The sequence below is a fragment of the Triticum aestivum genome, chromosome 6D (genome assembly GCF_018294505.1).
Source record: "Triticum aestivum cultivar Chinese Spring chromosome 6D, IWGSC CS RefSeq v2.1, whole genome shotgun sequence".
Classification (NCBI taxonomy): domain Eukaryota; kingdom Viridiplantae; phylum Streptophyta; class Magnoliopsida; order Poales; family Poaceae; genus Triticum; species Triticum aestivum.
In genome coordinates, this window is record NC_057811.1 from 148,566,204 (window position 1) to 148,591,489 (window position 25,286).

Here is a 25,286-nt window from a genome sequence, read left to right on the forward strand (position 1 = left end):
TAGAAGGTCCCAGGCAGGAGGCCTTGCCTCTTCGATCGTTGATGTTTGTGCTAGCCTTCTTAAGGCATCCTTGTTTAACTAATGTCTGTACTCAGATATTGTTGCTTCCACTGACGCTTGTGTCTCGAGCTTTTGTATTCGAGCCCTCGAGGCCCCTGGCTTGTAATATGAAGCTTGTATTATTTTGATTTGTGTCTAGAGTTGTGTTGTGATATCTTCCCGTGAGTCCCTGATCTTGATCGTACACATTTGCGTGTATGATTAGTGTACGGTCGAATCGGGGGCGTCACACCTATTAACCGGAGGCCCAGTGCCAGTTTCTGTTTTTTTGGCCTATTTTAGAGTTTTGCAGAAAAGGAATACCAAACGGAGTCCAAACGGAATGAAACCTTCGTGATGATCTTTCTTGGACCGAAAGCAATCCTGAAGACTTGGAGTCGAAGTCTGGAAGTCCACGAGGAAGCCACGAGGTAGGAGGGCGCACCCCCCACCCTCGTGGGCCCCTCGTAGCTCCAACGACATACTTCTTTCACCTATATATACTCTTATACCCTAGAAACATCAGGGGGAGCCACGAAACCACTTTTCCACCGCCGCAACCTTCTGTACCCGTGAGATCCCATCTTGGGGCCTTTTCCGGCGATTTGCCAAAGGGGGAATCGATCATGGAGGGCTTCTACATCAACACCATTGCCTCTCCGATGAAGCGTGAGTAGTTTACCACAGACCTTCGGGTCTATAGTTATTAGCTAGATGGCTTCTTCTCTCTCTTTGATTCTCAATACAAAGCTCTCCTCGATGTTCTTGGAGATCTATTCGATGTAATACTCTTTTGCGGTGTGTTTGCCGAGATCCGATGAATTGTGGATTTATGAACAAGATTACCTATGAATATTATTTGGTTCTTCTCTGAATTCTTATATGTATGATTTGATATCTTTGCAAGTCTCTTCGAATTATCGGTTTAGTTTGGCCTACTAGATTGATCTTTCTTGCAATGGGAGAAGTGCTTAGCTTTGGGTTCAATCTTGCGGTGTCCTTTCCCACTGACAGTAGGGGCAGCAAGGCACATATTGTATTGTTGCCATCGAGGATAAAAATATGGGGTTTATATCATATTGCTTGAGTTTATCCCTCTACATCATGTCATCTTTCTTAATGCGTTACTCCGTTCTTATGAACTTAATACTCTAGATGCATGCTGGATAGCGGTCGATGTGTGGAGTAATAGTAGTAGATGCAGAATCGTTTCGGTCTACTTGACACGGACGTTATGCCTATATCCATGATCATTGCCTTAGATATCGTCATAACTATGCGCTTTTCTATCAATTGCTCGGCAGTAATTTGTTCACCCACCATAATACATGCTATCTTGAGAGAAGCCACTAGTGAAACCTATGGCCCCCGGGTCTCTTTCCTATTATATTGCATCTCTTTTATTTACATTGCATCTCGTTTACTATTTTGCAATCTTTACTTTCCAATCTATACAACAAAAATACCAAAAATATTTATTTTACTATCTCTACTATATCTCACTTTTGCGAGTGACCGTGAAGGGATTGACAACCCCTTTATCGCGTTGGTTGCAAGGTTCTTGATTGTTTGTGCAGGTACTAGGTGACTTGTGCGTTGTCTCCTACTGGATTGATACATTGGTTCTCAAAACTGAGGGAAATACTTACGCTACTTTGCTGCATCACCCTTTTCTCTTCAAGGGTAAACCAACGCATGCTCAAGAGGTAGCATAGGCCACCTTGCGCAAATGTTTTTCTTGGAGCGACTGTGTGGGATGTATAGACGAATGGAAACGTTTAGCGGGGACTGACTGTATGTGATCTACTTACGACCGGAAATGATTTTGCCTGTATAATTGTATTTTTTAGAACTACTGTACGTATAACCGTATTTGATCGCTCGTCGGTCGCACACGACCTCATTTTGCCGAGCGTGTGTGCCAGGAGGGCATATCCCCGACGGTTTCTGGGTCGTGTGGGAAGGACCCCCTATCGCAGTCACTCACTAGGCGACGGTTCCAAATGCCGTCGTGGAAAGGGGTTAAAAACCGTTTGTATAGCACCTCGTTGTACTAGTGTAAGGCATATTTCGAACACTTTGATGCAGTTGTTCATCGGCGTGGCTTTGTGGCCCACTGTTTTGTACGTTGATCGATGAAGCTAGCGACAACGGTGTCATGATGGTCATGACGATTGTGGAGGAGGGGGGGTTGTTGCTGAAGTGTCAATGACATGGTCCAGTTCTCGATCTCATATGCCCTCTTCTTAGTATGGTTGGTATTTGCTTCTACCCACTCCATCATGGCAATGTGTTGCGACCTTCCTCCGTTAGATCCTTGAACCGATCTAGGATCTGCTTCATGAGCTTGGTGATTGGTTGTATCTGCTTTGGTTTTTCCTTGAAGAGGAGAGGATGACGCAGCACAACAACAGTAAGTATTTTTCTCAGTTATGAAACTAAGGTTATCAATCCAGTAGGAGAACCAAGCAACACTATTTAAATAGCACCTGCACACAAAACAACAAAAACTTGCAACCTAACGTGTAAGAGGGGTTGTCAATCCCTCCTCGGTATTGAGATAGATTAAATTGTATGAAATTGGATAAATAGATCTAGAAAAAAACACAAAATAAAATAAATAAAGAAAAAGTGCAGCAAGGTATTTTGGATTTTTAGAAAAATAGATCTGAAAATAATGTGATAGGAAATAGACCCGGGGGCTGTAGATTTTACTAGAGGCTTCTCTCGAGAAAATAGCATACGGTGGGTAAACAAATTATTGTTGGGCAATTGACAGAAGAGCAAATAATTATGACGATATCCAAGGCAATGACCATGTATATAGGCATCACGTCCAAGATTAGTAGACCGACTCCTGCCTGCATCTACTACTATTACTCCACACATCGACCGCTATCCAGCATGCATCTAGTGTATTAAGTTCATGGAAAAACGTAATAATGCAATAAACGATGACATGATGTAGAAAAGATCTATTCATGTAGGAATATACCCCATCTTTTTATCCTTAATGGCAACGATACATGCATGTCATGTCTCCTTCTGTCACTGAGATTGAGCACCGCAAGATCGAACCCATCACAAAGCACCTCTTCTCATGTAAGAAAAATCAATCTAGTTGGCCAAACCAAACCAAAGTTTCGGAGAAGAAATATGAGGCTATAACAATCATGCATAAGAGAGTCCAACAAAGACTCAAATAATATTCAAGGATAGATCTCATCATAAACTCACAATTCATCGGATCCCAACAAACACACCGCAAAATTCATTACATCAAATAGATCTCCAAGAACATCGAGGAGAACATTGTATTGAAGATTAAAAAGAGAGAAGAATTCATCTAACTACTTCCTACGGACCCGTAGGTCTGTGGTAAACTACTCACGCATCATCGGAGGGGGAAGGGTGATGATGAAGAACCCCTCCCTGATCGTTGACCCCTCCGGCAGAGTGCCGGAGAAGGCCTCTAGATTTGATCTCGTGGTTCTGGAACTTGCGGCGGCTGGAATTGTGTTTCGTTGACACCCCTAGGGTTTTTTGGGATTTTAGAGTATTTATATGGCCAGAGGTCGAAGGAGGGGGTGCCTGTGGGCTTCACTACCCACCAGGGTGTGCCTAGGGGCCCTGGCGTGCCCTGGTGCCTAGTGGGCCCCACAAGCCCCCTCTGGTGCACTTCTTGGGCCTCCTGGGTGTCTTCTGGGCAGAAAAAATTCTCCAAAAAATTTCGTGGCATTTGGACTTCATTTGATATTGATATTCTACAAAGTAAAAAAAATAAGCAGAAAACAGCAACTAGCACTGGGCACTATGTCAATAGGTTAGTCCCAAAAAATGATACAAAGTTGCTAGTAAATGAGTATAAAACATCCAAGAATGATACTTTAATAGCATGGAACAATAAAAAATTATAGATACATTGGAGACGTATCACTTGGCCGACTCCAAATTCTACGCGGTGACATCCACCAAGTCTTGCGTGAACTGCTCCTAGATTTGTGGGTTACTCTTCCTCAGTGCCAGAATGTGTTGCCACTCCAAGGTTCATATTTTTTGGGAACGTAGCAATAATTCAAAATTTTCCTACGTGTCACCAAGATCAATCTAGGAGATGCTAGCAACGAGAGAGAGGGAGTGCATCTTCATACCCTTGAAGATCTCTAAGTGGAAGCGTTACAAGAACGCGGTTGATGGAGTCGTACTCGCGGCGATTCAAATCGCGGAAGATCCGATCTAGCGCTGAATGGACGGCAACTCCGCGTTCAACACACGTACAGCCCGGGGACGTCTCCTCCTTCTTTATCCAGCAAGGGGAGAGGAGAAGTTGAGGGAGAACTCCAGCAGCACAACGGCGTGGTGGCAATGGAGCTCGTGGTTCTTCGGCAGAGCTTCGCTAAGCACTACGGAGGAGGAGGAGGAGGTGTATGAGGAGGGAGGGCTGTGCCAGGGAAGAGGTGCAACTGCCCTCCCACCCCTCCACTATATATAGGGGCAAGGGGAGAGGGGAGGCGCCCTAGGGTTTCCCCTAGGGGGCGGCGGCCAAGCAGATTGGATCTCCCTAGGGAAAATCCTAGGGAGACTTGCCCCCCAAGCCAAGCAGGTGGGGGCTTGCCTCCCAAGCCAGGTGGAGGCGCCCCACCTCCCCAAGTAACGTGGGAAAGGGTGTGGGGGGCGCACCACCCCTTAGTGGGCTGGTTTGCCCCTTCCCCGTTGGCCCATGAGGCCCTCCAACACTTGCCGGGGCTCCCGAAACACCTTTCGGTCATGCTGGCCATAGCCTGGTACCCCCGGAACACTTCCGGACTCCAATACCCTTCGTCCAATATATCGATCTTCACCGCCGGACCATTACGGAACTCCTCGTGATGTCCGGGATCTCATCCGGGACTCCGAACAACCTTCGGTAACCACATACTATTTCCCATAACAACTCTAGCGTCACCGAACCTTAAGTGTGTAGACCCTACCGGTTCGGGAACCGTGCAGACATGACCGAGACACCTCTCCGGCCAATAAGCAATAGCGGGATCTGGATACCCATATTGGCTCCCACATGTTCCACGATGATCTCATCGGATGAACCACGATGTCGAGGATTCAATCAATCCTGTATACAATTCCCTTTGTCTATCGGTATGTTACTTGCCCGAGATTCGATCGTTGGCATCCCAATACCTCGTTCAATCACGTTACCGGCAAGTCACTTTACTCGTTCTGTAACGCATGATCCCGTGGCTAACTCATTAGTCACATTGAGCTAATTATGATGATGCATTACCGAGTGGGCCCAGAGATACCTCTCCGTCATACGGAGTGACAAATCCCAGTCTCGATTCGTGCCAACCCAACAGACACTTTCGGAGATACCTGTAGTGCACCTTTATAGCCACCCAGTTATGTTGTGACGTTTGATACACCCAAAGCATTCCTACAGTATCTGGGAGTTGCACAATCTCATGGTCTAAGGAAATGATACTTGACATTAGAAAAGCTCTAGCAAACGAACTACACGATCTTGTGCTATGCTTAGGATTGGGTCTTGTCCATCACATCATTCTCCCAATGATGTGATCCCGTTATCAATGACATCCAATGTCCATGGTCAGGAAACCATAACCATCTATGGATCAACAAGCTAGTCAACTAGAGGCTTACTAGGGACATGTTGTGGTCTATGTATTCACACATGTATTACGGTTTCCAGTTAATACAATTATAGCATGAACAATAGACAATTATCATGAACAAGGAAATATAATAATAACCATTTTATTATTGCCTCTAGGGCATATTTCCAACAGTCTCCCACTTGCACTAGAGTCAATAATCTAGTTCACATCACTATGTGATTGTAATGAATCCAACACCCATGGGGTTTGTTCACATCTTGCTTGTGAAAGAGGTTATTAGTCAACGGGTCTGAACCTTTCAGATCCGTGTGTGCTTTACAAATCTCTATGTCATCTTGTAGATGCAGCTACCACGCACTACTTGGAGCTATTCCAAATAACTGCTCTACTATACGAATCCGGTTTACTACTCAGAGTCATCCGGATTAGTGTCAAAGTTTGCATCGACGTAACCCTTTACGACGAACTCCTTTTCCACCTCCATAATCGAGAAAATTCCTTAGTCCACTAGATACTAAGGATAAGTTCGACCGTTGTCATGCTCATCAGGCTCATGACCTGAAGACTCCCTTCCTGGATCACTATTGTATCCCTTGACTAACTCATAGCAAGGCACACTTCAGGTGCGGTACACAGCATAGCATACTGTAGAGCCTACGTCTAAAGCATAGGGGACGACCTTCGTCCTTTCTCTCTCTTCTGCCGTGGTCAGGTCTTGAGTCTTACTCAATACTCACACCTTGTAACACAGCCAAGAACTCCTTCTTTGCTGATCTATTTTGAACTCCTTCAAAATCTTGTCACGGTATGTATTCATTTGAAAGTACTATTAAGCGTTTTTGATCTATCCTTATAGATCTTGATGCTCAATGTTCAAGTAGCTTAATCCAGGTTTTCCATTGAAAAACACTTTTCAAATAACCCTGTATGCTTTCCAGAAATTCTACATCATTTCTGATCAACAATATGTTGACAACATATACTCATCAAAAATTCTATAGTGCTCCCACTCACTTCTTTGGAAATACAAGTTTCTCATAAACTTTGTAAAAACCCAAAATCTTTGATCATCTTATCAAAGCGTACATTCCAACTCCGAGATGCTTACTCCAGTCCTTAGAAGGATTGCTGGAGCTTTGCATACCTGTTAGCATCTTTCAGGATTGACAAAACCTTCTGGTTGTATCACATACAACCTTTCCTCAAGAAAATCGTCGAGGAAACAATGTTTTTGACATCCTATCTGCAAGATTTCATAAATAATGCAGTAACTGCTAATATAATTCCAACAGACTCTTAGCATCGCTACGAGTGAGAAAATCTCATCGTAGTCAACTCCTTGAACTTGTCGGAAAACATCTTAACGACAAGTTGAGCTTTCTTAATGGTGACACTTACCATCATTGTCCATCTTCCTTTTAAAATCCATCTGCACCCAACAGCCTTACGACCATCAAGTAGTTCTTCCAAAGTCTATACTTTGGTTTTATACATGGATCCTCTCTCAGATTTTATGGCCTCGAGCCATTCGTCGGAATCCGGGCCCACCATCGCTTCTCCATAGCTCGTAGGTTCATTGTTGTCTAGCAACATGACTTCAAAGACATGATTACGTACCACTCTGAAGTAGTACGCATCCTTGTCGACCTACGAGGTTTGGTAGTGACTTGATCCGAAGTTTCATGATCACTATCATAAGCTTCCACTTCAATTGCTGTAGGTGCCACAGGAACAACTTCCTGTGCCCTGCTACACACACTAGTTGAAGTCATGGTTCAATAACCTCATCAAGTCTCCACCATCCTCCCACTCAATTCTTTCGAGAGAAACTTTTCCTCGAGAAAGGACCCGTTTCTAGAAACAATCGCTTTTGCTTCCAGATCTGAAATAGGAGGTATACCCAACTGTTTTGGGTATTCTATGAAGATGCATTTATCCGCTTTGGGTTCGAGCTTATCAGCCTGAAGCTTTTTCACATAAGCGTCGCAGCCCCAAATTTTTAAGAAACAACAGCTTAGGTTTCTCTAAACCATAGTTCATACGGTGTCGTCTCAACGGAATTGCGTGGTGCCCTATTTAAAGTGAATGCGGTTGTCTCTAATGCCTAACCCATAAACGATAGTGTAATTTGATAAGAGACATCATGGTATGCACCATATCCAATAGGGTGCAGTTATGATGTTCGGACACACCATCACACTATGGTGTTCCAGGCGGTATTAGTCGTGAAACAATTTCCACAATTTCTTAATTGTGTGCCAAACTCGTAACTCAGATATTCATCTCTATGATCATATCACAGACATTTTATCCTCTTGTCACGACGATCTTCAACTTCACTCTGAAATTACTTGAACCTTTCAATAATTCAGACTTGTGTTTCATTAAGTAAATATACTCAACATCTACTCAAATCATCTGTGAAGCAAGAACATAACGATATCCACTGCATGCCTCAGCACTCATTGGACTGCACACATCAAATGTATTACTTCCAACAAGTTGCTCTCTTGTTCCATCTTACTGAAAACGAGGCCTTTCAGTCATTTTACCCATGTGGTATGATTTGCATGTCTCAAGTGATTCAAAATCAAGTGAGTCCAAACGATCCATCTGTATGGACTTTCTTCATGCATATATACTAATAGACATGGTTCGCATGTCTCAATCTTTTCAAAAACGAGTGAGTCCAAAGATCCATCAACATGGAGCTTCTTCATGCGTTTTATACCAATATGACTCAAGTGGCAGTGCCACAAGTATGTGGTACTATCATTACTATCTTATATCTTTTGGCATGAACATGTGTATCACTACGATCGAGATTCAATAAACCATTCATTTTAGGTGCAAGACCATTGAAGGTATTACTCAAATAAACAGAGTAACCATTGTTCTCCTTAAATGAATTACCGTATTGCGATAAACATAATCTAATCATGTCTATGCTCAACGCAAACACCAAATAACGATTATTTAGGTTTAACACCAATCTCGATGGTAGAGGGAGCGTGCGATGTTTGATCACATCAACCTTGGAAACACTTCCAACACATATCGTCATCTCACCTTTATCTAGTCTCCATTTATTCCGTAGCCTTTTATTTCGAGTTACCAACACTTAGCAACCGAACCGGTATCTAATACACTGGTGCTACTAGGAGTACTAGTAAAGTACACATTAATATAATGTATATCCAATATAGTTCTGTCGACCTTGCCTGCCTTCTCATCTACCAAGTATCTAGGGTAGTTCTGCTTCAGTGACCGTTCCCCTCATTACAGAAGCACTTAGTCTCGGGTTTGGGTTCAACCTTGGGTTTCTTCACTAGAGCAGCAACTGATTTGCCGTTTCATGAAGTATCCCTTCTTTCCCTTGCCCTTCTTGAAACTAGTGGTTTTACTAACCATCAACAATTGATGCTCCTACTTGATTTCTACTTTCGTGGTGTCAAACATCGCGAATAGCTCAAGGATCATCATATCTATCCCTGATTTGTTATAGTTCATCACGAAGCTCTAGTAGCTTGGTGGCAGTGACTTTGGAGAACCATCACTATCTCATATGGAAGATTGACTCCCACTCGATTCAAGCGATTGTAGTACTCAGACAATCTGAGCACATGCTCAACGGTTGAGCTTTTCTCCCTTAGTTTGCAGGCTTAAGAAACTTGTCAGAGGTCTCATACCTCTTGACGTGGGCACGAGCCTAAAATCCCAATTTCAGCTCTTGGAACATCTCATATGTTCCTCGACGTTTCAAAATGTCTTCGGTGCCTCAATTCTAAACCGTTCAACATTACGCACTAAACTATCACGTAGTCATCAAAACGTGTATGTTAGATGTTCACAACATCCACAAATGACGCTCGAGGTTCAGTACACCGAGCGGTGCATTAAGGACATAAGCCTTCTGTGCAGCAATGAGGACAATCCTCAGTTTACGGACCCAATCCGCATAATTGCTACTATCAACTTTCAACTAAATTTTTCTCTAGGAACATATCTTAGTAGAACTAAAGCGTAAGCTACGACATAATTTGCAAAGACCTTTTGACTATGTTCATGATAATTAAGTTCATCTAATTATTTAATGAACTCCCACTTAGATAGACATCCCTCTAGTCATCTAAGTGATACATGATCCGAATCGACTAGACCGTGTCCGATCATCACGTGAGATGGACTAGTCATCAACGGTGAACATCTCCATGTTGATCGTATCTACTATACGACTCATGTTCGACCTTTCGGTCTCTTGTGTTCTGAGGCCATGTCTGTACATGCTAGGCTCGTCAAGTCAATCTAAGTGTTTCGCATGTGTAAATCTGGCTTACACCCGTTGTATGCGAACGTTAGAATCTATCACACCCGATCATCACGTGGTGCTTCGAAACAACAAACCTCCGCAACGGTGCACAGTTAGGGGGAACACATCTCTTGAAATTTTAGTGAGGGATCATCTTATTTATGCTACCGTCGTTCTAAGCAAATAAGATGTAAACATGACAAACATCACATGCAAATCATAAAGTGACATGATATGGCCAATATCATCTTGCGCCTTTTGATCTCCATCTTCGAGGCACGGCATGATCACCTTCGTCACCGGCATGACACCATGATCTCCATCATCATGATCTCCATCATCGTGTCTTCATGAAGTTGTCTCGCCAACTATTACTTCTACTACTATGGCTAACGGTTAGCAATAAAGTAAAGTAATTACATGGCGTTTTTCATTGACACGTAGGTCATACAATAAATTAAGACAACTCCTATGGCTCCTGCCGGTTGTCATACTCATCGACGTGCAAGTCATGATTCCTATTACAAGAACATGATCAATCTCATACATCACATATATATAATTCATCACATCCTTTTGGCCATATCACATCACATAGCATACCCTGCAAAACAAGTTAGACGTCCTCTAATTGTTGTTGCATGTTTTACGTGGCTGCTATGTGTTTCTAGCAAGAACGTTTCTTACCTACGCAAAAGCCACAACGGTGATATGCCCGTTGCTATTTACCCTTCATAAGGACCCTCTTCATCGAATCCGATCCGACTAAAGTGGGAGAGACAGACACCCGCTAGCCACCTTATGCATCAAGTGCATGTCAGTCGGTGGAACCTGTCTCACGTAAGTGTACGTGTAAGGTCGGTCCGGGCCGCTTCATCCCACAATGCCACCGAATCAAGATAAGACTAGTAACGGTAAGCAAATTGAACAAATCATCGCCCACAACTACTTTGTGTTCTACTCGTGCATAGAATCTACGCATAGACCTAGCTCATGATGCCACTGTTGGGGAACGTAGCAATAATTCAAAATTTTCCTACGTGTCACCAAGATCAATCTAGGAGATGCTAGCAACGAGAGAGAGGGAGTGCATCTTCATACCCTTGAGGATCTCTAAGCGGAAGCGTTACAAGAACGCGGTTGATGGAGTCGTACTCGCGGCGATTCAAATCGCGAAAGATCCGATCTAGCGCCGAACGGACGGCGCCTCCGCGTTCAACACACGTACAACCCGGGGACGTCTCCTCCTTCTTGATCCAGCAAGGGGAGAGGAGAAGTTGAGGGAGAACTCCAGCAGCACGACGGCGTGGTGGCAATGGAGCTCGTGGTTCTCCGGCAGAGCTTCGCTAAGCACTACGGAGGAGGAGGAGGAGGTGTATGAGGAGGGAGGGCTGCGCCAGGGAAGAGGTGCAACTGCCCTCCCACCCCACCACTATATATAGGGGCAAGGGGAGAGGGGAGGCGCCCTAGGGTTTCCCCTAGGGGCGGCGGCCAAGCAGATTGGATCTCCCTAGGGAAAATCCTAGGGAGACTTGCCCCCCAAGCCAAGCAGGTGGAGGCTTGCCTCCCAAGCCAGGTGGAGGCGCCCCACCTCCCCAAGTAACGTGGGAAAGGGTGTGGGGGGTGCACCACCCCTTAGTGGGCTGGTTTGCCCCTTCCCCTTTGGCCCGTGAGGCCCTCCAACACTTGTCGGGGCTCCCGAAACACCTTTCGGTCATGCTGGCCATAGCCTGGTACCCCCGGAACACTTCCGGACTCCAATACCCTTCGTCCAATATATCGATCTTCACCGCCGGACCATTCCGGAACTCCTCGTGATGTCCGGGATCTCATCCGGGACTCCGAACAACCTTCGGTAACCACATACTATTTCCCATAACAACTCTAGCGTCACTGAACCTTAAGTGTGTAGACCCTACCGGTTCAGGAACCATGCAGACATGACCGAGCGGGATCTGGATACCCATATTGGCTCCCACATGTTCCACGATGATCTCATCGGATGAACCACGATGTCGAGGATTCAATCAATCCCGTATACAATTCCCTTTGTCTATCGGTATGTTACTTGCCCGAGATTCGATCGTCGGTATCCCAATACCTCGTTCAATCTCGTTACCGGCAAGTCACTTTACTCGTTCTGTAACGCATGATCCCGTGCCTAACTCATTAGTCACATTGAGCTCATTATGATGATGCATTACCGAGTGGGCCCAGAGATACCTCTCCGTCATACGGAGTGACAAATCCCAGTCTCGATTTGTGCCAACCCAACAGACACTTTCGGAGATACCTGTAGTGCACCTTTATAGCCATCCAGTTACGTTGTGACGTTTGATACACCCAAAGCATTCCTACGGTATCTGGGAGTTGCACAATCTCATGGTCTAAGGAAATGATACTTGACATTAGAAAAGCTCTAGCAAACGAACTACACGATCTTGTGCTATGCTTAGGATTGGGTCTTGTCCATCACATCATTCTCCCAATGATGTGATCCCGTTATCAATGACATCCAATGTCCATGGTCAGGAAACCATAACCATCTATTGATCAACGAGCTAGTCAACTAGAGGCTTACTAGGGACATGTTGTGGTCTATGTATTCACACATGTATTACGGTTTCCAGTTAATACAATTATAGCATGAACAATAGACAATTATCATGAACAAGGAAATATAATAATAACCATTTTATTATTGCCTCTAGGGCATATTTCCAACACATATCGATCAACCTTAGACCGGTATTATGACTGTCGAGAAAATCAAAATCAAACCTCTCCTTGGATTTAGAATTGAGGATAGAAGCGGGGAGGAACAGTGGCTCTAGATAGCAATTCTAACACCAAGTGGTTCATATCCTCATAAATACAACTAACTAAGTACATGTTCCAGGATTAGAGGAAGCATGAGTATAGGGTTCTTCGTATCCCTTCCCAGCCTCTCAATCTAAGTAGCTATTACATGGGTTAGGCCCTTACCCGCATGAAGGTGGTTGATGTCTACTACGCAACTTTTTTCTTTTAGACTTTGTTGTCCATCCAAGCGCAGAATTTTGTAGGACATCAACAAATTTCCCTCAAGTGAATGACCTAAGGTTTATCAATTCGTGGGAAGTGTAGGATAAAATGGTTCTCTCTTAAACAACACTGCAATCAAATACAAGTAATCTCTTGTGTCCCCAACACACCCAAAAGAGTTGTCAATCATATAGGTGCACTTGTTCGATGAAGAGATGGTGATATATGTGTAACATGGATGGTATGAATAGTTTTTTTATAATCTGAATAAATAAAAACTGCAAGGTAGCAAGTAACAAAGTGAATAAAACGGTGTCTCAATGCTTGGAAACAAGGCCTAGGGTTCTTAATTTCGCTAGTGTCAACTCTCAACATCATTAACATAATTAAACCAGATGATATGACCTCAAAAGTGCAGCAAAGAATTACTCCAAAGTTTCTATTTTGTCAAATAAAGTAGGATGAAATCGCGTAGGTGCACTTGCAAACCACCTCAAAGTCGTATTTCCAATATTAATCTGTTGAACCACCCATATGATCGCCACATGTAGTCCCTCGAATTGTCTTACAACGACATCATATGATACTTATCGCTCAACCTTTATGCATAGATTACTCCAATGTCACCACACGTATCCGCAAGTTAATGACTAGACATGCATCATGTAATCTCAACTCCAAACTATTCAATCCAAAATAAATAAATTTCAAAGATGAAGACTCAGCTCACCATAAAAATAAAAGAAGGGGATGAACATCATATGATCCAACTATATTGATAAATCCCATGATACAATCAAGATCGGAATCTTTCATGAACATGGGAGAGAGAGAGGAGAGAGAGAGAGAGATTGAACACATAGCCACTAGTACATACCCTCAGCCCTGAGGATAAACTACTCACACATCACCATGGGAACAGAGCGAGAGTTGTTGGTGATGGTGATGCAGGAGATGTCCCCTGCGCGTCCCGACGCCAGAAGAGGAAAGGGGGAAGGGGGCCCATATCCAGGGAAGAGGGAGCTCTCCCCTAGATTGGATCTCTCTTGTCTGTCTCCTATTTTCGCTTCTGTTTTCTGGCCAAGCATTGTTTCTTAAACATCGAAAGATCCATAATTCGATCTGGCTGAAATTTTAACACATTTTTTCTTCGTAAATTAGCTTTCTTGCAGCGAAAGAACGGCTCCTACCGACTTAAGGGTGCTCCACATGGGCCCACGGTGCGGCCAGGGGCTTACCCGCTCCATGAGGCCGTGTGGGGCCCTCGAGCACCACCTTACGATGATCCGTTTGCCAAAAATCTGATATATTTCATAAAAATCACAAAAATAATTAGCTCATTTCTAGCTTCATGAATTTTTCATATAAAACCCCTAAAACAATAGAAAACGGGAGCTAGCCTCTGGCACTGAATTAATAGGTTAGCCCAAGTAAATATTATGCCAAATACAAAAATATTTGATGTAAATATAGCATAAATACTTTATAAATTATAGATATGTTTGAGATGTATCAGTGATCAGCCTTTACCCTTGGGCCTTGGCACCCGGGTACTCCTCCTAGTAGTGGCGGGCTCTAGACTTTGGTCACCTTGCCCGACAATGGCTGGGTGGACTGTCATAGCTGGGGGCGAAACATATTGGTAGATCATATGACTAGTTTTACTAACCAGCTAACACACACACACACACATTCTGTTGGAGACACTAACAATTCATTTGCCTTACATCTAAAAGAAACTATGTCTCGACTCAAACGTCTTATAAAGTGTCGTTTTTGCTAAAATCAAACAAATATTCATATGAATTCAAGTGAATATGACATTCCAATGATTTTACTATATTTTCACGCATTTCGAAACCTGAAATCCAATAGGCACTTAAGTTTACAAAATAAGTCCAAAAAATCCCATGCACACGTGAGAATAAACTATACATATTTTATGGAAAAATCGAGTTTATTGAAAAATGATAAGGATGAAGGATGAAACCATGCACCAAAGCTTTTATTTTTGCACAACTATAAAATGTAGTATTATGCGGTAAACTTGTTCTTTGTACACAAGGTATTAAATGTGATATATTACACAAACTTGCTCCTTTTTGAAAAGGTGCAAACTTGCAATACTTTGCATATAAATTAAACTTATATATATATATATATATATATATATATATATATATATATATGCATGTTTTCCTGGATTTGTTTTAAAGCCCTATAAATATCTATTTAATTTAGTTCATGTGATCTTAGCACACATTGTATTTCGTCAATATAATTTGCAAACAGAGTGGTTAAGTAGACGATTAATTAGTTACCCAACTTGATACTTTCCAACTAATGTTGCAGTGTATATATAATGTTTTAGAGTGTGTATGATCTTTATTGAAAATTTTATTTTCAGGGAGATTAAAACTGCCTTGGCCAATGCATTCGACAATTGTGCATAAGCAAAACTCAAAAAAATCTTACGGGTAGAATGTGGTAAAATCACTTCTCACAACTACTATGTTAACTAGCAAAGTGTTTGTGCCTTTCAACAGATCCAAAATAAATTATAATATATGTTCACAAACTTGAAAAAATCATCGCATTTTTATATATAATTAATGATATGCTTGCTTTCACCCAGATTTATTATTCCTATTTGTTTGGATGAGGTGTGAGATGAACTAGACTAGTCTAGAAAGGCTAATGGGTTTTGTGCACATGTGAAGCAATTACAGGTTTTATAGAAATACCACGACTCTCCTCACATGCGTTAGATGGAAATTAGATCGTCAGAAATGGCTGAAAATAGGCAAACCCAGTGGTATCCCTAGCCCACCAAGGTTCAAGTCTCAGACTTGACACTGGTGGTCGTGTTTCCCTGAATTTATTTCAAGCCTTTTGGCGATGTGTGTTCAGTGGGAGGAAACGTTCTCACTGACTAGAGGGTGTCTGTGACAACTTCGTCAATCACAAGATGATGTGCCGGATTAGTCTGTCGTAGACGTTCATAGGGGTAGGGTGCATGTGCGTGTATTTATAAGGGTAAGCGAATGTGCATATGTATGAGAGGCTACGTCTGAACTATGTTCAGAAAGAAAGGTATTCATGGTTTGGGAAAGTTTTTTGAAGTGGTATACATGCATGCATGGGATGAGACAGGTTTCATCCCTGTTCTCTCACACAATAAATGCACACTTTTTTTCATCTTTGCTAATTTCAATAATTTGTATCTTTTTAAATCATAATTTTGTTTTTGAAATTTTTGTATATTGAACTCATGGTGCCCAGACTTTTAAAACAAGACCAATCTTGAATATATTCTAAACACATTAAAATTTTAATGTTTCAATCGATTTCTTTCACTTCAACTATTTCAGTCATTTCAAAATGTAGAGTTTAGTTCATTCAAAAAAACATATTCAAAATATTTCAAACAATCATTTCAAAAACTAGATTCACAAGATATATCACTCAATTCAAGAATCCAGTTTCAATTTTTTCTAAAAACCATTTTAATTATTTCAGACTTATTTTCAGAAAGTATTTCACTTATTTTGGATAATACTCCACTATTTGAAACAAAATGATTTAATACATTCTAATAATGTCATAATATATTTCACTTTTTTAAAATAATTTCAAAAATTCACTCTTCTGAAACAAACTAATTTCACTAGAAACCTTCACTCCTTTTTAGAAACACATGTTTCACTCATTTCAAAAAATAACTTCACTGAAATTGAAGACCGATTTCACTCATTGATTGACATATGCGGATTGAAACGTTGAAATTTAAACATGTTTGAAATGTATCCATAATTAATCTTATTCTAATGGTTTTGGGGCTAGGAGTTCAAATATATAAAAAGTTTTAATAACAGAATTATGGTTTTGAAATAACAATGTGTGTTTATTGTCGAGAGAAGAGAGAGAGAAACTGAGTACCTTTTCCTGCCATGCATGCATTGTAGAGTATGGTCCAGGGGTTGTATGTAGTCTCGTATAGGCTTGGTATTGTAGTAACTTATAATTAATTAGTGGGGCCTTGCACGAATCATGATGCATGTGTGGACGATGAATTTTTTGTGGCTAGGTGTTGGAACTGGTAAAAAGCTCTTTGAATATAAAACCTATTGCTCCTAAGATTACCTAAGTTTTTTTTGCTGCTAAGACACATCAAAAAAATGATGGCCCCTTAACAGGAGAAGGGTTTCAGTTCTATATAACTGAGCACTGTCTTTCATTTTCCGGCCAACGGATTTGTGCTATTAAAGATTTATAGAATTTTTAACATACACATTTCATAAAAATGCACATAGATCCAACATGTCCATTCTGATCCTGTTTTTCTGACATACAAGAACAAAGGAAATTCTTGTGTTTTCTAGGCTCCATTCTTGCAAAAGATAGTGCATTTCTCCCTCTATTTTCTGCATGTATTTTGATTAACCATCTATTTTGTGCATGTAGTCCCGGATGAACAATAAATACAGAAAAATGTAATAAATTCAAATTGTGTGGCAAACATTAAGGAGTGTTTCGGGTTATCGGAAAGTTTGATCCTAGAATCGCATTCGTGGAAGTTGCGGCAAAACAATCAGTGCTCCAAAAATGCTACTTTCAAACACATTTTGGAACGTTGTTTTTTTCCTGACTTTCACAAATGTGATTTCATGATGAAACTTTGTAAGCATTTCAAATATTTTTTAATGCTTGCAACCAAATAAATCAGATTTTTTTAATTTTACTGTTCATATAAGGAGCATTTGAACCCGAGCTTACTTTCATGGTCTAACAAGGTAAACTTTCTACTAGCCTACTACTATTTGTTTAATCCACAAATCATAAAAATTAGATCAAATTATATAACATATAGTATAATATCTCAAAAGAGAAAGAAGACATCTTGACCATTCCCCCACCAAAGTCCACGGGATAAAAGACAACAAATGCAAAGTTGCACACCCTGCTACCTTTTCTCTCGTCTCTCTCTCCTCTCCCCTCCTAGAGAGAGAGGAAAACGCTCTCCCTCCCCCTCTCTCTCTAGAGTACTACCTATTGCATAGTCTACTTGGCGGAAGGGAACACCTGTAGTGGTGTGCGCGTGTTGCAGATGATCGATCATGTCCCTCTGTCACGGAAGCCGCTGGGGCAGCAGCAAGCTCAGAAGATGCCGCGGCCACCTCCGCCTCCGCGCTGCTATTAAGCCGCCCGAGCCATGCGCTGCGCCCACCACCTGCTGCTGCTGCTGACGCCATGCTCGACCCGCCCGAGCCCGACGACGACGCCGCCCAGCCGCCGCGCGCACCGGTCGCCGCCCCCTCGCCGAGAGGGCTCGTCCTCGCGTGCGCCGACCTGCTGCACCGCGGGGACCTCGACGGGGCGCGGCGCCTCGCGGGCGCCGTGCTCTCCGGTGCTGACCCGCGGGGAGACGCGGCCGACCGCCTCGCGCACCACTTCGCGCGCGCGCTCGCTCTACGGGCCGACGAGGGACGAAGTGGCGTCGGCCCGCCAGCGGCCGTGGGCGTGGGCGTGGCGCCGGCGTCGTCCGCGGCGCACCTGGCGTACAACAAGATCGCGCCGTTCCTGCGCTTCGCGCACCTGACAGCCAACCAGGCGATCCTGGAGGCCGCCGCCGGCGCGCGGCGCGTGCACATCGTGGACCTCGACGCCGCGCACGGCGTGCAGTGGCCGCCGCTCCTTCAGGCCATCTGCGACCGCGCTGACGCCGCCGTCGGCCTGCCCGAGGTCAGGATCACCGGCGCCGGCCCCGACCTTGACGTGCTCCGTCGCACCGGCGACCGCCTCCGCGCCTTCGCCAGCTCCCTCAACCTCCCATTCCGCTTCCACCCGCTACTCCTTCCCTGCACGGCTCAGCTTGCCGCCGACCCGGCCGCCTGCCTTGAGCTGCACCCGGACGAGACTCTGGCCGTCAACTGCGTGCTATTCCTCCACAGGCTCTCCGGCGACGGTGAGCTCACCGCATTCTTGAGGTGGGTGCGTTCGATGAACCCCGCCGTGGTGACCATCGCCGAGAGGGAAGGCGAAGCCGGCCGAGGAGAGGACGACGACGACTTACCGCGGCGGGTGGCCGCGGCGATGGACTTCTACTCGGCGGTGTTCGACGCGCTGGAGGCCACGGTGCCGCCGGGCAGCGCGGAACGGCTGGCGGTGGAGCAGGAGATCCTCGGCACGGAGATCGACGCGGTGGTGGCTGGCCCCGGCAGCGGCGGTGGGCGGCCCCGCAGCTTCGAAGCGTGGACGGCCGCCGTGCGCGCCTCGGGGCTCTCGCCGTGGCCGGCCAGCACGTTCGCGGTGTCGCAGGCGCGGCTACTGCTGCGCCTGCACTACCCGTCGGAGGGGTATGCGGCGGAGGAAGCCGGCGGCGCGTGCTTCCTCGGCTGGCAGACGCGGACGCTGATGTCGGTCTCTTCGTGGCACTAGCAATCCAAGTGATCTATCCATGCTGTTGGACCTCTTGCGTGCTCCATTGATGGATTTCGTGCTCCCAAGCTAGCTACTGCATCGCATTGCCGCAATGAACCATATGGAACCGGATCGAGCAAGTTGGAGGCCGGCAGCAAGAAGATCGGTGCTTGATCTTGCGGCTGCTCAAATGGCTTCGGTGAGGTTTCGGAGGGACTGGAGAATGGGGATGTGCATGCATGCAAGGACCAGTGAGGCTAGCTCTTATTTATCCTAGCTAGCTACTGTACTTGCCATTCTTGTTGGAGGGAGAAGAGAAGGGGAGGTCGACGAAGGCGAAGACGAATTGAAGAAGAGGAGGTTGTGCATGATCGGTGGACGCGTTGCATGGGAACTGGAGAGGGCGCCAATCGCCATTGGGAGATCTCGGAGAGGATCTTTTGGCACTCGACCTGGTAAACCTTCTACCACCACTAACTAATACTTTCAGTTATTTCTTCTTTGCTTTACATCATCATCTATCTTTATTTACTTCCACTTTGTTGTTTGTTCAACTTCCCCTCTCCAACCTATATTGGTGGAGTTGCTATAGATTGCTAATTACTACTTAAAAATATGTTCTAGAGCCCCTAAAAAAATGTTCTAGAGTGGATGGTGTTTTCGAATTTGTACCGTCTCCACTGAACAAATTTGACCACTATTTTAGTATGAATATTGAAGCAGGTCATTTTTAAAATATCATGAAATTATTTTTCATGAACAATCCAATGGTACATCTTTTTATCTAAAAACTCTTTTTTTTCTTAGTAGTTAATTCGTGATTGAAGATATATAAACTTGTCTCCACACTTTCTAGGGCGCGATGTACTTTGGATTTTAAATGGGTGTATTATTACAATTTTGATCCATATCTGGATTAATTCTCACTTTTGTGATGCTACTAACTAAAGAGATATGCATGCATGGCCTTCTCTTTACAAAAAAAATTTAGGTATAGCTACACAAAATTGATCTGTTCAACATAAAGCAATGGAGGATCTTGTGGATTGAGTTCATTTTTAAAATTTATCCCTGCATTTCACTTGCTCCCCTTGGTGTTTTTTCGTTATAACTAATCATGCTTTGGCCGCCACTAACCATAAACTAATCATGCTTCGGTAGCCTTCCCTTTTTAGTGTACTTATTAGAGGAAATGATCAGACTCTTGTGTGCTGTGAAAGGCCGGTACATTAGTTACCCATTAATTAATTACTGTATAGTATTATAGATGAAGGTACCACTATGTATAGCTGGCTAGTATTTCTCTAGTATGCCCACTGCTCCGGTAAAGCTAAAGAATGAAATAAAATGTCGAGTTTTTTCTGATACAAAACCGCAGTAGAGGTTGCCATTCTGTTGAACGAAAACCTAAAGGTGGAAACTAAAATATGTTTTTTTCGATATAAAACTGTCATTCTGTTCAACGAAAACTTAATGTGGTTTACTGAATACTGATAGTTTACAGTTACATGGAGAATTTTGTGAAATTTTCTTGAAAAAAGAAGAAAATCTAGTACGGATCTCCTACCTTCTGCCCAAGGAGAAGGGGTTTGTAGACCTAGTTCAAGAGATATGCTGGTAAGCTGTCCCACAGAAAGCATATGGAAAATGGCATCATGCATGATCCCCATGCATCAACGCATGCCGTTCCTAGTTCCTGGACCCCTGTCCCCTCAAAACAAAATCATGGGATTTCACAACACCGGCACCCCTTTTGGATGGCAAAAATAGATCCTTAAACCTCTCTTGTTGAGTTGCCTCCTGGATATGCGAACATGGATCATTTTTCTTTGGGACATATGGACCCATATGTCTACCCCTCCCCCCTCGCTCTCTAGCCTGATTGCATTGGGATCTTAGCATGCATGCCTTCTTAATTGGTTCCTTAAAAAGAGCCATGCCATGCACTCATGGTGCTCATCCCTTGCTCCGTTGGCGAATTGTCTCATTTCTCTGGCATCACGGCCAGTTGAATGAAGAGGAAGGGCCAAAAAGGTGTAGTTCTCCCTAAACTATAACGAGTCACACTAAAGAACTTTCTGAATAGAAAGAGAGTTATAGTTTAGTAGATCATGCTAATTAATTTGAGGTATAGAGCATATGATGGGAAATCGAAAATACATACAAAAGTATTGTAGTTGTCCTAGATTAAATTTCAGTGTGTTAAATTTATCCTTAATTAACCATGATTTCTTTCATATCTTTGACTCTCCTCTAATGTTTGCGAGTAATCCTTACTAACAAATCTAATGTTTGACCATCTGTTTTTTGCGTGTGATTATAACAGTAATTGTAGAATATTATCTAACCTGGAGTAATCCTTACTGGCAAATCTAATGATTGGGAATATATTCAGTTTATATTTTTTTATACTTTCACAAATCTATGTTCTCAATATTCAGCCATCAGTTTAGTGTTTGAATTTGTAGCATGACTCATGATGATAAGTCATCACCATCTCTTTAGAGACGAGTTATCGGTATCATATATCTCAATCATGAGTCAAATTTTATATTGACACCCAAAATATAAAGGGGAGAACAGAATCAGTGTTGATTGCGGTCTTTCGTCGGGATCACTTTTAGGTGCTTTTAGTACATCAGCAGCCTAGCTTTTTAACCTAACCATAACTGAATACTACCTGAATGCCATTTTGTTCCTTTGTATTTGTTCATTTTGTCCAAATATGTCAGTCTAATGCATTACCTAATGCTTCAGCCCGGTGCACTAGACATCATTTCAGCCTGTGCATTCATCTTGTTGCATCAGTAAACATCACCTTTATGTTTATCTTCTTCTGTATGTACATATATTCCACTCATTCAGTGACTATTAGTTAGGTACTACTATGTGACATAGAAATGGTAATAGTGGACACTTCATCAAAAGAATCATGGTGTTTGGATTTAGCAGACATTTCATAAATGTGTCTGACTATCCTTTCATTGTTCACATTCATTGATTTTCTCCTAAATAATTTGTTTGAATCATTGAAATTTCACTGGAACCTCATGGAAATTAACCGTTTTCTACTGAAATTCCAGCATTCCAAATGGATCGTTTTTTTTTGTTTATTCATATTACTCGTTAATGCCTAGTAGATATACCCCCTCTACAATGTGCATTTTCAACCGTTATATATCATATGAATATGTTAATATTGAACTATATAATCATGATGTTATGAAAATTATTTTTTCATGAGACATATAATTTATCACTTGACCAATATCCAAACAGTTAATTACATATTGATAGGTGCCAATGTTAAAGAAGTTTTCAGTTAAGCTTGACGGTATACGTACGCTTCTAAAGGATGAATTGCTACAAATTAATTTTGCAGGCAGAAGTACAGAATTTTGTTGGGCCCCCAAGCCATTCTTACTGGCAAGAGAAGAGAACCATGCATGCATGATCAGTTCATACCTGGTTAATATTGAAGCCCAAAGTTAACGAGGCTCCATCGACCGTTTGTGCATACGCTGGCCAAGCTAGGCACTGATGTTGCCTACACCTTTCGTAATTAAGAGGAGCCAATTCTTAATTTGGTTTCTGTTGGTACTATGGGATTGAATCATAGATTGCATCGATTAGGGAATTGGTTCGATAGCTCATGGTTTTCGTCTGGGCTGTATATTTTTATAGTAGCATGTCAGACAATAGTCAGTTGCTAAGACTGCAGCAGATTACAAGATGCCAACTTGTACAACAAGATTGTTAGCGTAATTCGGTAGGATTCTAACAGTCTTAACTAACTCTAACTAGTTTTACAGCCCCCCTTCACCTACAACTTTACATAGACTAAGTTGAGATTGAACCTTTCTTTTTTGCGGAAAAGTTGAGATTGAACCATAATCTGTTAGACACATCAACCGGCAATTCCTTGATGAATATATCTGCCAACTGGTCCTTGGATGGAGCGAATTTATTTCCAACGCCTTTTTTTTAGAAGTGGAGGAGGACCCCCGGCCTCTGCATTTGGACGATGCATTTAGCCACTTTATTAATTATTCACACAAGACCTTACAAAGTCATACACCATTAAGACTAAAGCCACCGTCTAGGCAACATCTGTCGTTACTCCTATCCAGTTGATGAAGGAATGCTGATAGTCTGGGCCTAATACCAAACAGACCTCGGAGCTAAACCTAACATCTAAGACCTGAGGTCCCAACCAGGACGCCTGCCGGGTATGGGGCTCCATCAGTCCGGCGCACTCCTCAACCAGGACACTTGCCGGGAATAAGGCCGCCGCAGCCACCTGCCACCAATCCATCTTCAGTACTGTACTGCTGCATCTACCTTGCCCGGTCTAGCTGTCGTCGATGCCACCACGGCGCCAGACAACACCACCATCCTGCACGTATCCATCCACACGCGCCCGTCGCCGAAACTCCGCACCGCCATGCCGCCGGGATCCGTCGTCGGCCTTGCAGTAGATGAAACACCGCTCCTCCTTGTCCCCTCCAGCTAGCTCCTGCTCCAAAACGATGCCCTCAGGAGGGAGCACGGCACCGAAGGCGCCGTCATCGTCCGATCCGGTAGACCCAGATCTAGGGTTTCTCCCGGAACATCTCGATCATGTTAACGCAGTTTGCAACGACGATGCCTCAACAGGGGGCGTCGGAGACGCCATCATCGTCCGCCATGACCGAAGTCGGCGCGATTTTCACCGGAAGTAGCGCCACCACAATCTCGCCGCTCACTGGATCCGAGCACACCCACGCCATGTAGACGTATGGTGTCGTCCGAAAGCCGGTTGAGGACCACCGGCCGCCCCACCCTGGCCCCATCACGCGCCGCCAACCGGCCATAGCCGAACCACGACGGATCTGGCGGCCAGATCCACGGCCACCGCCGCTGCCCATCGCATAGCGGAGAATCCCACCGGAGGACCTCGCCGGCCCTGGGTTCTTAGCAACACACTCATTTAAAAAATGGAAATCAACCTTCTTAGTCCTTGCATGGAATACCGGATTAGCCAACAAGTACATAGTTACTGAAATTATTACACCATAAAGTTGGAGCTATTTCTTAGGGAAAAAGATGACTTTCATTCAATAATAACATAGTTTTGAGTACAATCTTCATCAATTAGCCAGAGAGTGGGGAGGGAAATCAGTATCCATAGCATCTCCACCCTCATAACCCAAAGTGTAGGGGATAGTATCCCATAGCATGTCAACCGTGATAACCCAAAGTGTAGGGAATCGCACAGTCTTCATTGGAAAGTATTTTAACCCTAATTTATATTTGACACCATGGGAGCCAAAGAATATTTTTAGGATTTAGCAGTTATCTGTTTAGCCACACCAGAAACAACACTTGCTCGAGAAAATTTATTAGTAGGCAGTGCGATGAAGTGATTGTTGTATGATTTGCAAAAAAAGTAAACAAAAACAGCAATATTCATCCGTTCCCAAGTACAAAGTGTCTTACAGAGAGCAACAACTATGAAAACATAGGCATGACGATGGATAAAAGGGATGGTGCATGGATGGAATTAATCGTATAATAGTATAAATCACATGGAACAATTTTCCTAGCTCATATTCTTTCATCATATAGGCATGTATTTTGAATATAGTTGTACGTGCTTACAATAAAAACTTGCACAATATATTTTGTCTTACCCTCCTGTGTCAGCGGGGTCACAATTGGAATTAAGAGTAAATAAGATGCTCCCTTTACAGAGCAGCCGAAACAAAGCATTAACACTTGTTGAATACGTGTAATCCTAAAAATGATAGCCATTCACATTTGATATTGATATCCCGACCATGTCAGCTCGGGGTCTCTGGTACAAAACTACAATGAGTGCA

The 25,286-nt window shown here is 43.4% G+C and overlaps 1 protein-coding gene across 1 annotated transcript; it reads left to right on the forward strand.

The window, feature by feature from the left end:
* Positions 1–18,005: 18,005 nt before the first annotated feature.
* LOC123144201 (protein MONOCULM 1) lies at positions 18,006–23,190 on the forward strand. Its single transcript, XM_044563252.1, has 2 exons — positions 18,006–19,880; positions 22,808–23,190. The coding sequence occupies exon 1, from the start codon at positions 18,256–18,258 to the stop codon at positions 19,441–19,443; it is 1,188 nt and encodes a 395-aa protein (XP_044419187.1). The 5' UTR covers positions 18,006–18,255; the 3' UTR covers positions 19,444–19,880; positions 22,808–23,190.
* The last annotated feature ends 2,096 nt before the right edge of the window (positions 23,191–25,286 follow it).